Source organism: Stenella coeruleoalba (assembly GCF_951394435.1).
Source record: "Stenella coeruleoalba genome assembly, chromosome: 5".
In the NCBI taxonomy this organism is placed as follows: Eukaryota; Metazoa; Chordata; class Mammalia; order Artiodactyla; family Delphinidae; genus Stenella; species Stenella coeruleoalba.
In genome coordinates this window covers 73,572,997-73,587,706 of record NC_137150.1, presented here as the reverse complement: position 1 = coordinate 73,587,706, position 14,710 = coordinate 73,572,997, and the positions used below count along the sequence as shown (strand labels likewise).

At 36.1% G+C, this 14,710-nt stretch overlaps 1 protein-coding gene across 1 annotated transcript in view; it reads right to left on the bottom strand.

Moving 5' to 3' along the window:
• Positions 1-5,459: 5,459 nt before the first annotated feature.
• The window catches only part of FYTTD1 (forty-two-three domain containing 1), a 32,414-nt gene continuing 23,163 nt past the window's right edge, over positions 5,460-14,710 (bottom strand). Inside the window, exons 7-9 of the mRNA XM_079923155.1 lie at positions 14,379-14,453; positions 9,163-9,289; positions 5,460-7,532 (exon numbers count right to left, since the gene is read on the bottom strand). Coding sequence (XP_079779281.1) covers positions 7,434-7,532; positions 9,163-9,289; positions 14,379-14,453 — 301 coding nt within the window. The 3' untranslated portion in view covers positions 5,460-7,433. The remainder of the gene's footprint in view (positions 7,533-9,162; positions 9,290-14,378; positions 14,454-14,710) is intronic.

The following is a 14,710-nucleotide window of genomic DNA, read 5'->3' as shown; positions in this document are numbered from 1 at the left end:
CAGCGCATGCGCGGCCAGATGATGGGTGGGCGGGGAAAGGGGCTTACAGACCCCGGACGGGTCCCTTGATGGGCAGGGCTTCAGTGCAGCCCCGCACATCCAGGCGCTGGCCTCCGCCCACGTGAGGTTTCCAAGGGAAATTAAAACGGAACTCACAAATCTGGAGCAGCTCCCTACTCTAGGCTCCCAGCAGCCTTTCTAACATGCCTCAACAAAAAATCTTCCAGACAACTGTTCTCACCAGAATTTCTCTACCTTCCTTCCTCAACACTGGAGGATTAGAGTAAATATTAAGGCTTAACATCGTTGCTGCCAGAAACTTTGGCAGTGAGAGGAGAAACGTTCGACTTCTGTCATTCTATAAGCCAAATGATCCTAATGGAGACTTGTGGATTTATTATTATTGCCTGAGGGAAAAAGAAGTGTTAACCTGGGTCCCAAACTTCATAATTCTCATTGAAAGGGTTGTATAAACCTTCTTCCTTGTACAAAATAGCTTCTTAAGGAAAATAAAACAAACACCCTAAATAGTACCTGTTCTTTAAGCAAAATTTTGTTGAACAAAGCTGGGTGAACGGCATTGAAGTCTAAAATTTTAGTTTGGAACCAGAATTAAGGAAGAGAAAATGATCTGATCATAATCTACATGTGGGAAATATAGAACTGAAGTTTTTTTTTTAATCATTCAGTTACTGAAGAAGTAGAAAATACCACTCCATTTGATTAAAAAATTAAAAAAAATTTTTTGCCCACGCCACGTGGCTTGCAGGATTTTAGCTCCTCGATCAGGGATTGAACCCGCACCCTCTGCAGTGAAACAGTGGAGTCCTAACCACTGGACCACCAGGGAATTCCCACCACTTCATTTTAAACCAATTAGAACTTACATATACTGCAACCAGTCTTCAGCATATTCTTGTTTCTTTCACACATTTAGGCCATTCCTGCTAAATGATGTAAATTTCCCCTACAATCAACTAGTATTTTCTGTGGGAAATAGACTGTCAGTTTTTCCTAGATTATTATGTAATTATGAAATCCAGACAAATAAGCCAATTAGAGATTAAAACCACAAAAAGGGCTAAGTTGAAGTGGTGGGTATTAGCCATCAGAATTCAGAGAAAAGCAATCTTGTACGTCGAATGAGGTTTTGAAACAAACCTGAAGAAAGGCTGGAAGGTGAGAGCAATACTCTAAATTTAAAGGAATATCAGCATGAACACATCCAGGTATGATTTATAATGGTTCTTGTGGAGAACATTGCCACAGGCCAAATAGTTCATGTCAGAGAGTGAAAGAAAATAAGGTTAGAGAGATCCTGTCCATTATTCAAGGTCGGGCTCTTCAATGAAACCTTGATTAGCACTTACCCAACTCCTACATGGAAAAGATTGTAAAAATGTTTAATCTCGGTGCCAAAGCTGATTAATATTGGTTGCTCGGAGAGTTGTTCTGTGAAATTTTTTTTTTAATTAATTAATTTTTGGCTGCGTTGGGTCTTTGTTGCTGTGCGTGGGCTTTCTCTAGTTGTGGCGAGCAGGGGCTACTCTTTGTTGCCATGTGCAGGCTTCTCATTGCGGTGGCTTCTCTTGTTGTGGAGCACAGGCTCTAGGCGCATGGGCTTCAGTAGTTGTGGCATGCGGGCTCAGCAGTTGTGGCTCACGTGCTCTAGAGCACAGGTCTCAGTAGTTGTGGCGCACAGGCTTAGTTGCTCCGCGGCATGTGAGATCTTCTGGATCAGGGCTCGAACCCGTGGCCCCTGCATTGGCGGGCAGATTCTTAACCACGGCGCCACCAGGGAAGCCCTGTTCTGTGAATTCTTGATACTCTGCTCTAGTTTCCTTATCGACAAGTTCCTCATTCAATGTCTCTTATGAACATGGTCATCCCTGGCAAGTAACATTTATCCAATGCATGAGTTGGTTTCTGTTATTCTGGACTCCTAAAATTGTTCTTTTACTCTTAGAAAGACTTTAGGCTATTTAAAGAGCAGGTCCTCATTTTATATTTTTTTAGAGCTATTTCAACCACAATAATTAAAAGCATAACCATATATTCCATATTAATGTTACAATGCTATAGAAAGTTGCCAGATATTTAAAATGCACAGATGTCATCTATATTTGATTACCTATTACCTTCCACATTTACACCAAATTCTTCTGACAAATTCTCTATAATATGGCCTCATTCTTCCTATCTACCTGCACATCTCATTGTAATTACAACATACCATGCTAATCCTGGTCTCTGAACTTCTGACCATGTTTATAGACTTTTGTCACTTTGTCTAGCCAATTAGATTTTAAGGTCCTTAATATGTTTAACTCTATATAATTATCTTCCATATCCTAGACTGAGTGTATCAATAGGAGTTTATGTGCTAATACAGCAGAGGAGGTTAGGAGAAAAAAGAATTACAATTTTTGAGAACAGGGTCTCATTAAGGCCAAAATATCTGTGGACATTAAGTGTGTAGATTTTTGAAGGCCAAAACAGAGGCCTGTGGATACAAGAAAAATGAAGATGCTATATATATACTATTATTAATATATGAGAAATAGTCCTACATAAAGGCTGGAAGAAAAGATAGATCAAGAAGTTAATTTTGAGCCTTCTAAGGATTTGTAGTTTCATCTACAAAGTAAAGGTAGAATATGAGGGAATTCTCATCCTACTCCCTCAATATTCTACATAAAGCAAGGGACAAGATCATCTTGTGAGAATGAGGTAAAGGAAATGGAGTCATTGTAGGGCATTCACCAGAGTCTAGTGATGAATAAAAGAAGTGATGAGAAACAGCTGCAAAAGGGCTGTGAGGGGGGTTTCCCTGGTGGCGCAGTGGTTGAGAGTCCGCCTGCCGATGCAGGGGACACGGGTTCGTGCCCCGGTCCGGGAAGATCCCACATGCCGCAGAGCGGCTGGGCCCGTGAGCCATGGCCGCTGAGCCTGCGCGTCCGGAGCCTGTACTCTGCAACGGGAGAGGCCACAACAGTGAGAGGCCCGCGTACCGCAAAAAAAAAAAAAGGGCTGTGAGCAAAAGGGATACAAGGATTTATAACTTATTCCACTACTGCTCTGTGGTCTGGAAGCAGGAGATGAAAAAATAGGCAATGGGGGTTACTAAATTTTAGGAATAATATAGAGAACTTCCCTGCTTCTTCTTGTGTATTTTACAGGCTGAAAGTTTACTCATTGAACACTAGGGACAAGAGTTTCACTCCAATCTCAGTAACTCTCTCCAGCTCTGCATCTCCCATCATGCAGAAATAAAGTCCTTTCCCTACCTTCACTCACTAGAAATATATTATGGCTACTCCTTTAAGGTCTCACTTTATAAACTCAAAGCAGTAGGATTAAAATCTTGGTCAATCCCATTCTCTTCAAATATAAAGCACAGAAACTGGTTTGTTGAATATATTCAATAAATGTTTGGTCTTACCCTTTCTGACTCCTTTAATAAGAATCACTAATAGTTGACTTTTTAAAACTTTATACAAGAAAGTTTAGACAATGTGATTTTCTTCTTAGAGGAAAACAGAAGTGGAAGTAGAAATTAAACACATACACACTAGGGAAACAGTTTTCCTATTCATCTTTAAACAATAGTAAACCTCATCCAAATACACTGAGAAAAAGGAATTTCAGTTCCAGAATGGTATCACATTTCCTTGTTTTATCAAGCTTTTAGCTGAATAGATTTCAGATAGAAAGTAAACTGTAATGGCAGGGAAAAAAAGAAACATTCGAAGCCAACAATTTATAAACAAATCTTTAAATCCCTATTAATGGTCTGCAATAGTCCAAAATTCTTGTTGTAAATGCTTTGGGTTTTTTGTTATCATTTCTAAAAAGGGGCTAACTCCAAACTGATTATGCAAAAAGAACCTGATTTTAAGGAAAGCTTAAATCACATGCTTCATTTTTTTTACAGTGGCAAAAAACAAGTAATCATGTAATTCTGATGAAACTTTGAAGGTAGACTGATCACAAATAAAGGAATCATTTTCTGCTCTAATACTGCCTGCATTCAGAATGTATGGTATTCATTCTCTGTAGTGCAAAGTCAGCTATTTCCTCTCCTCTTATCTCCTTAGAGTAATATAAATCAGAACAAAAGTTACCCTGACACTGTGTATGCTGTGTGAATTACAAAGCTATTGACAGCAAAATATGATATACGTATCTATTATAACAAAAAATAACCACTGGGCAATAAAGTCTAAGTTTCTTCATACTTAGAAGTGTTTTCGGTACGCGGGCCTCTCATTGTTGTGGCCTCTCCCGTTGCGGAGCACAGGCTCCGGATGCGCAGGCTCCGCGGCATGTGGGATCTTCCCGGACCGGGGCACGAACCCGTGTCCCCTGCATCGGCAGGTGGACTCTCAACCGCTGCGCCACCAGGGAAGCCCAGAAGTATTTTATGATTATAATTAATCATATAATTTATAATTAAAATTGTGGCAAAGTTTATGCCTATTAGAAAAAAATACATAATGTTTGATTAGGAGCACTGGCCTTTTCTAATAGGTCTACCTAACTGGAATACCAAAGTGATGAAATCTCATAATCATCACTGGCGAGTGTATTTACTTACAGTGCTACAAAGGCTAAAGCATGGCTACTACCAATTCTTAGGTATCTGACAAGCCGCACACAATTCCACTACTTTCTGTGGGTGTTCAATTCACAGGAAGTTTATTATGAACTGATAATTAAAAGATCTGAGCTTAAAAAGTGACTCTACCACACACAAGTCTTGAAAAGTTGGGTCTCACTGAACGAAGATGTAAAAAGAGGGGTTAAGCTGGATGATCTCTAAAGGCTCATTCAGCCTAATATACTGCATTCTAAGTAAATTCAATTCTCTATTCTAACTCCTCCTGGCTACTTCCTATTGGAGCTATGAATGAAATAGTCAAAAGGTAGTCAGTGGGAGGTCAATATGAGTCTAGATTGATTTACCAATTTAATTGGTAGGTAGCTTTTCAAACGCTAAAAATTATAGTCATTACAAACTTCTTTGTAACACAGAACAATCTAAAAACCACAACTCAATCTTTATAGCTAAGAATAAACCATGTAAGACCTGTAATATTTTATTTGTTAAAAATGAACAGCTTCAGAATAAATCTAAATGCAACTTTTCCAAAAAATGCCAAAAAGTACAGTGTAAAGCATCTCCTTATTAAATATAAACTTTCATTTTGTGATGCACTGCATCAATGTTTTGGATACACCTTGATGCAAAGGGAAATTTAAGTTGCATCCTGTTAAAAAAACAAAAAAAAGCTTTAAGAACTGAAAAAGGATAATTATAACCACATTCCAAGAAGGGAAAATTTTCCTCCAAAAAAGCATATTCTTTTGTTTATATACATGTTAGCACTCAAGAATTTTAATTTGGCTGTAACAAAGGCAAGATTCTGTATTTAAAAAGAAAATGAATTACAGATGCATGAAGAGCAAAAGTTTAATATACCAAAGACACTTTGTTTGATACACTTAATATCAATATTTGGGGCAATTTTTAAGATTAAAAAAAGGCATTAATAATAGCTCTGTACAATAATATTTAAAATAACAAGAAAACGAAAACATCTTTATACCATATTTTCACAAACTGTTCTAAAGACAGCAAACTCGTGCTCAGTTGTTTTTCCTTTGCTTCAAAATAAGTTACCAGTAATTCTCAACCAGTCTAAAATGTATTGTTCATAGATCGAATCTAAGCATTCATACTTGCAAAAACGTTTTGCACTGAGTCCTCAGCCTATGGAGAGACTACAGTTTACTTTCAAATTGTATGACTGGCTTCCAATAATCCCTTATCAGTAGACTTACACGCAAAATACCAGATATTAAGGATCAGATTTAATTCTTTGGTATAAGCAGGAAACTGTTATTGATAGCTTTCCGTGGCTAGCATAAACCAAGTAACCCAAGGAGCATGAGAGACAACAATGAAGTCTAGTACACACCGCAAAGCAGGCAGGAGCCATGACTTAATGTTTCGTGTTTTTTTAACAGGGAAAATCAACACTAATAATACACTGTTTGGAAACTAACACCTACTTAGAGGTTTCAACATTATAGCAAAACAAAAAGTTAAGCTTCAAAATGACCAAACTTGTAACGTGTAGTCTATTTTGCTGCGTTTTGGCATTATACCCTAACTTATAATTTACAACCATCTAAGGACGTTTAGCACTAGCTTGGCACAACGAACTAACTCCTCCTAACCCTCCAGAGTGTGGGGGGAAAACCCTCTTCTCACCCTAAATACCTGAACTTTATACAAGAAATCAGAAGCAAAGGTACAAAACAAGGTTATAATGTAACTCTATTATCATTTTGCACTTTTACCTGGTGACATATACATTTTTATTTTTAGAGCTGTATACTGTTTAATTTAGCAAACTTAAAGTTTAACTTCTCTAAAAAGAAGTCTAGGGCTTTATGGCTAATTTTACTATCAAAATATTTAAGGGACTCAATCCATTTTAAAATTATAATTATTCTAAATATCATTTGAAGAATTCTTTGTGGACACTAGACTCAAGACTACACTAAATCCAAACAGTATACCTGTGACCTAGGTTTTAAAGTTTCTCTCCTCAGTTACCTGTCTTCCACCTACTACTTCCTCTCATGCTTTCTTCATTTCCTAAACACAAATTATCAGATTTTTACACTAGACTTTCCTCAGAGGAGGCTCTCTATCAGATAACCTTGTAAACACCCATTTATAGCTTTCAAACACTAAAAACACTAACATTTTAAACTGAGCCTATGCCTAGAGTCACATTTCTTGTTAAAAGTTCAGCATTAAGGATTTACTTAATCCTTAATTTACTTAATCCTTAAACTCTGGAGGATTAACCTAACATTTGAAAAATGAACCAAGTTCAGATATTCCCATAAACCTTAAACCCCCAAACTGGAATTCTAATAATTTTTTTATATCCCTAATGAAGAAAAGTCAATTGCACTTATTACATCAACACTATTAAAGAATAAGTGACAGCAACAAAGGGACCTACTTCAAATCCTGAAGACCAAGATTTACCATGGCAAAGTGTAAAACAATGGGCAAAGGTGATGAGATCCTAAATACCACTATCATAAAAATAATCAATTTCTATCTTTCCGCCTTCTTTCTGCTGCATGAGAAACCAAAGAAGTCAAATAGAGAATTGTTCTGTCTGGGCCAACCATGAAATCTTTAAGAACATATAGGTATAGTCCCTGTTTTTCTTTCAGGGCATTATTTATACATGTTAAAAAAAAACAACAACTTCAAAAATAAAAAATAAGAGTTATTTAGCCTTGTGAATATTTTGAAATAAAGTTTCTTGAATTTCTGTGATGCACTCTTCAAAGAATTCGATTTTTAAAAGAGTCATCACTCAAAAGTCCCTTTGACATGGGACCTATCCCACAGTTACAAAGCGGCTTCCTCCTTTGTTGAAAGTGAGAGTGGCTCTTTGTTCCTTCAGGATCCCAAATCGCTCATTTAAAGTCATCCCTGTCTAGAGAAAACGAAACAAAACAAAAATTAACAACTTGACTGTAAGCCACATTTGCTTTGGAAAAATAATGTGATCATAATGGTGATTCATAGTAAAAACAGCTAACATTTCCTGAATATTTATATGTATGAACTCCTTTAATTCTAACAAACACCATATGAAATAGGTGAATTTAGTGAAGTTTAGAGAAGTTAGTTAAGTTGCCTACTTGCAGCTTTAGAATTGAAACTGACTCAGAAACCCTATCTCCTAACCATTATAATATTATGTACTATATAAAACACATACGCTGTAATGCTTACAAGTATATACCCAAAGATTTCTCTATTTGAATTATTTTTAGGGTCTGCAAACACTGCCACCAACTCTAGTGATGCCTCTGATAAAAGTTATTTAGATTTGTGAATATTTTGAAACAAATTTTCTTTAATTTCTGAGTTCATTACAAATACTTAAATCAAATTCAAATCAAAATCTGGTTTTGATTAATAGCAGAAAAAGCACCCCAATTATACTTCATTTCTGAAAGGAAAGTAACAAGTGACAAAATAAAATAAAAATCAGCAAAATAAATTTGGTCGAATTTCCTTCCATACAGAAATTCTTATCTTCAGTTCCAAAGATTCTTATGTCAATGACAAAATGCAACAAATAAAAATTCTCAGCAAATTACAAATAGAAGGGAACTTCCTCAATCTGATAAAAACAACCTACTGCTAACATCATGCTTAATGGTGAAAAACTTAATGCTTTCTCCTCAAGCCTGGGAACAAGGCAAGCAAACATGCTCTCAACACAGAACTGAAGGTCTTAGCCATTATAATAAAGAAGAAAAAGAAAAGGTTTAAAGACTGGAAAGAAACTCTAAAATCCTAAGTAATCTATAAAATTACTAAAAGTAGTAAGTGAATTTTAGCAAGATTACGAGATACAAGGTTAATACAAAAACTGTCAAAACCATGGTGAGATATACCACTTCACCTGCATCTGAATGTCTAAAATCAAATGATAGATAATAACAAATGTTGGCAAGGACATGGAAATATTTAGAACCCTCTTACATGCTGGGAGGAATGGTTCTGCAGCTACTTCTCCAGAAAACAATCTGGTACTTCCTCAAAGGTTAAACACAGAATTACAATATGAACTAGCAATCCACTCTTAGGTATTTACCAAGGAGAAATAAAAACATATACTCATATACAAACACACAAATGTATGTGAATGTACAGGTTTTTGTGTGAGCATATGTACATGAATGTTCAGAGGAGCATTATTCACAATAGACAAAGAATGGAAACAATCCAAATGTCCATCAACTGATAAATAAATAAAACACAGTATATCCATATGGTGGAATGTTATTCAGTGATAAAAAAAAACACAACTGATATTCATTATGGATAAACCATGAAAAAAGCCCATCACAAAAGTTCACATATTATATGATCCCATTCACATGAGATGTCTGAAATAGGCAAATCTAGAGACAGAAAACAGATAGACCAGTGGTTTCCATGGGGTTGAGGAGCATTAGGATATCCTATTTAATTCATTATACAACATTTGTTTTGTTAATTAAAATGTTTTCAGTGAACAGCCCAGAGAAATACAGGGAAAAAAAATTTACCTGTTTTCCAACACTATTTATGTCAAATTGAAGGGGGACACCTTTAGGAACTTTCTTTACATCAGATTGCTCCCGTTTTGTCAAGAATGAGGGCACAGCAGTACGAGTTAATCGTGGTTTCTGAGTTCTACCAGAAAAAAATTAAAAAGAGACCAGTTTAACAATCAAAAGAAGAAAAATAAATCATTTGGTACATAAGACATCTTGACTTGTACACATGTTCAAATGTATGAAGGCTATTTTATTTACATTCTCAAAAGAAAAAAAAAACCAAAAACCTGGTTCTTTTTATTTTTTAAAGTATAGTTATTTACAATATTGTGTTAGTTTCAGGTATAGAGCATAGTGATTCAGTATTTGCAGATTATATTCCATTATACGTTGTTACAAGATAATGGGTATAATTCCCTGTGCTACATAGTAAATCCTCATTGCTTATCTATTTTATATATAGTAATTTGTACATTAATCCCAAACACCTAATTTTTTCCTTCTCCTTTCTCTCTCCCCTTTTGAGTCTGTTTCTGCATTGTATATACATTCATTTGTATTATTTTTTTATAATAGATTCCACATATAAATGATATCATATAGTATTTGTCTTTCTCTGACTTATTTCTCTAAGCATAACATTCTCTAGGTCCATCCAGGTTGCTGCAAATAACAGCATTTCATTCTTTTTTATGGCTAATATTCCATTGTATACATATATACATACATACATACATGTATGTAGATATATATACATACATACATACATATATATATATATATATATACACCACATCTTCTTTATCCATTCATGTCTTGACTACTGTAAATAGTGCTGTTATGAACATTGGGATGCACATATCTTTTTGATTTAGTGTTTTCGTTTTTTCCAGCTATCTACCCAGGAGTGGAACTGCTGGATATGGTAGTTCTATTTTTAGTTTTTTTTTTTTAATTTACTTTATTTTTGGCTGCATCGGGTCTTAGTTGCAACATGTGGGATCTTCACTGTGGCACATGGGATCTTTCATTGCAGTGTGTGGGCTTCTCTCTCTAGTTGTGGTGCATGGGCTCCAGAGTGGGTGAGCTTTCTAGTTGCGGCATGTGGGCTCTCTAGTTGTGGCTCACGTGCTCAGCAGTTGCAGTGTGCTCGGGCTTAGTTGCCCCACAGCATGTGGGATCTTAGTTCCCTGACCAGGGATCGAACCCACGTCCCCTGCATTGGAAGGCAGATTCTTAACCACTGGCCCACCAGGGAAGTCCCTATTTTTAGTTTTTAAGAAACCTCTATACTGTTTTCCACAGTGGATGCACCAATTTACATTCTCACCAACAATATCCCAACCGTTTCCTTTTCTCCACATCCTTCCCGACATTTGTTATTTGTAGACTTTTTGATGACAGCCATTCTGACAGGTGAAGTGATACCTCACTGTAGTTCTGATTTGCATCTAACAATTAGCACTGCTGAGCATCTTTTCATGTGCCTGCTAGCCATCTGTATACCTTCTTTGGAAAAATGTCTACTCAGGTCTTCTGCCCACCTTTTGACTGGATTGTTTGTTTTCTTGGTATTGAGTTGTATGAACTATTTGTATATTTTGAATATTAACCTGTTGTCAGTCACATCATTTGCAAATATTTTCTTGCATTCTGTAGGTTGTCTTTTGATTTTGTTGATGGCTTCCTTTGCTGTGCAAAAGCTTTTAAGTTAAACTAGGCCCCATTTGTTTATTTTTGTTCTTATTTATTTAGGCTTGGAAGACTGATCCAAGAAAATACTGCGATGATTTATGTCAGGGTGTTTTCCCTTTTTTCTCTTCTAGGAGTTTTATTGTTTCATGTCTTAAATTTAGGTCTTTAGACCATTATGTGTGTTTTTTTTTAAACATCTTTATTAGAGTATAATTGCTTTACAATGGTGTGTTAGTTTCTGCGTTATAACAAAGTGAATCAGCTATGCATATACATATATCCCCTTATGTCCTCCATCTTGCGTCTCCCTCCCAGCCTCCCTATCCCACCCCTCTAGGTGGACACAAAGCACAGAGCTGATCTCCCTGTGCTATGTGGCTGCTTCCCACTAGCCATCTATTTTACATTTGGTAGTATATATATATCAATGCCACTCTCTCACTTCATCCCAGCTTACCCTTCCCCCTCCCCATGTTCTCCAGTCCATTCTCTAGGTCTGCATCTTTATTCCTGCCCTGCCCCTAGGTTCTTCAGAACCACTTTTTTTTTTTAAGATTCCATATATATGTGTTAGCATACGATATTTGTTTTTCTCTTTCTGACTTACTTCACTCTGTATGACAGTCTCTAGGTCCAACCACCTCACTACAAATAACTCAATTTCGTTTCTTTTTATGGCTGAGTAATATTCCATTGTATGTATGTGCCACATCTTCTTTATCCATTCACCTGTCGATGGACATTTAGGTGGCTTCCATGTCCTGGCTATTGTAAATAGAGCTGCAATGAACATTGTGGCACATGACTCTTTTGGAATTATGGTTTTCTCAGGGTATATGCCCAGTAGTGGGATTGCTGGGTCATATGGTAGTTCTATTTTTAGTTTTTTAAGGAACCTCCATACTGTTCTCCATAGTGGCTGTAACAATTTACATTCCCACCAATAGTGCAAGAGGGTTTCCTTTTCTCCACACCCTCTCCAGCATTTATTGTTTGTAGATTTTTTGATGATGGCCATTCTGACTGGTGTGAGGTGATACCTCATTGTAGTTTTGATTTGCATCTCTCTAATGATTAGTGATCTTGAGCATCCTTTCATGTGTTTGTTGGCAACCTGTATATCTTCTTTGGAGAAATGTCTATTTAGGTCTTCTAGCCATTTTTGGATTGGGCTGTTTTTTTCATATTGAGCTGCATGAGCTGCTTGTATATTTTGGACATTAATCCTTTGTCAGTTGCTTTGTTTGCAAATACTTTCTCCCATTCTGAGGGTTGTCCTTCGGTCTTGTTTATGGTTTCATTTGCTGTGCAAAAGCTTTTAAGTTTAAGTAGGTCCCATCTGTTTACTTTTGTTCTTATTTCTTTTGGCTTGGGAGACTGATCCAAGAAAATACTGCTATGATTTATGTCAGGGTGTTTCCCCTTTTTTCTCTTCTAGGATTTTTATTGTTTCCTGTCTTACATTTAGGTCTTTAGACCATTATGAGTTTATTTTTGTATATGGTGTGAGGGAATGTTCTAATTTCATTGTTTTACATGTGGCTGTCCAGTTTTCCCAGCACCACTTGTTGAAAAGACTGTCTTTTCTCCATTGCACATTCTTACCTCCTTTCTCATAGATTAATGGACCATAGGTACATGGCTTTTATTTCTCTCTATTCTGATCCATTGATCTATGTGTCCTTTTTTGTGCCAATATCATGCTGTTTTGACTATTGTAGTATAGTCTGAAGTCTGGTAGGGTCATACCTCCAACTTTGTTCTTTTTTCCTCAGCAGGTGCTTTGGTAATTTGGGGTCTTTCGGGGTTCCATATAAATTTTAAGATTGTTTGTTTTAGTTCTGTGAAAAATGTCCTGGGTATTTTGATAGGGATTGCATTAAACCTGTAGATTGCTTTTGGTAATATGGTAATTTTAATAATATTAATTCTTCCAATCCAAGAGCATGGGATTATCTTTCCATTTCTTTGAATAATCTTCAGTTTCCTTCATCAACGTTTTATAGTTTTCAGCATATAGGTCCTTCACCTCCTTGGTTAAGTTTATTCCTAGGTATTTTTAAAATGTAATTTTAAATGGGATTTTTTTTTTCTTTAACTTTCTCTTTCTGCTTTTCATTATAGTGTATAGAAACACAACAGATTTCTGAATATTGATCTTGTATCCCGCAACCTTGCTGAATTCAAAAAAATACTTGGTTCTTGACTGACTAATCTAGAGACTAAAATTTATAAATCGCTCACAGAATACCTCTGTAAGTAGAACTACAAACTTTTCAACAATTTGGAAGGATTGGCGATTTCCAAGTCTTGATCTTCTACTAAAATAAAGCAACCTCTAAAATCGTAGAGAATCATCCTAGGTTTTCACTTCAATCATTAAAATGGCTAGATAGTTAAAAACAAAACTCCATAAACCTAGAAAGTTGAAAAAAAATTTTATTATTTTATTTTATTTTTACAATATGTTCATCACATCTCACAGAACTGATTTCATAACCTACTAATGGGTCACACACATAATGTGAAAAATATCAACACAGAGATATTTTCCTCTGCTGTGTTAGAAGCCTGAGTACGTCTGCAAGAATTTCCAAGAAACTAGCCAATCTGCTAGACTACTGGCTGATACAGGACTTTAAATTTTAAGTATAGAGCTTAGATTTTCATTCCTGATACTTTTTGATGTGAAAAATTTAAGAGTGCCAATTATGGTCTGGTCTATGGCTAGGTCAACTATCAGGCTGAATTTGATGATATGGTTTTAGAACTTTCTTGAAATGCATCCTTGACCTCCGGCCCTGTGCTTTAAGTCTCACATCTTGCCTGTCAAATCGGGGTTCAGTTCACCCCCCATCCCTAGGCAACATCACTTCCGGCTTCAACCTAGAAAGTTTATAATGCAATACATATAATGGAATGGTTAACTAAATTAAGGTCATCTAGATAAAAGAATACATTATGAAGCCTTTAAAAAGAAGGCAGATCTGTATGTAATGAAAAGTAAAGAAGTCCAAAGCATACTGGGGGGAGGGGGAGAAGGGAGCAAGTATGCATGGTATTATCTCATTTATGATTATACACAAGAAATAGATGTACATAGTATGTTATATGGGCACCAATTTTTAAATAAAAATATGAAATTGTTAAAAGTGGTTACTTTGGGGCTGTAGAACCAGGAATCAGGGAGCTTTTACTTTTAACTTTTTTTGTTATTTTTGATTTTTTTGTTTGTTGTTTTTGGGGGCCATGCTGTGCAGCTTGAGGGATCTTAGTTCTCCACCTGACCAAGGATTGAACCTGGGCCTCAGCAGTGAAAGCGCCTGCCGAGCCCTAACCTCTGGACCACTAGGGAATCCCCTACCTTTAATTTTATATTATACTATTTCCACTTTATACCACAAGTATTACTTTTACCCTTGTCTCAGTTTATCCTAACATAACCATCATACTCTGAAGAAAAGTCAAATATTTCTCTATTATCTTATAGAGAGAAGTTATAATTTTTGCAAAATCTAAAAAAGACTTACACTGGGCACTGCACTGCTCCTGGATTATCAATGGATACAGTCAAAATTCCTCCATTTGTGGTGGAAGTCCGCCACCTAGTTTCAAAAAACCAAAAATTTCATTAAAATGACAGTTTATGTATCCTATAGTGTATTCCACATTAAAACATACATTTTAAAGTAGCCATTACTTTTTCTTAGTTTTTTAGGATATACAGACACCTGGGCCCCACCATGATATAATTAATCAGCATCCTGGGTGTAAGAACTAGACACCTGAATTTATTAAATATTTTTCAGTGTAACAAATATATGCACATAAAAAAATCAAATAATACAGAAAGGCTTCTAAT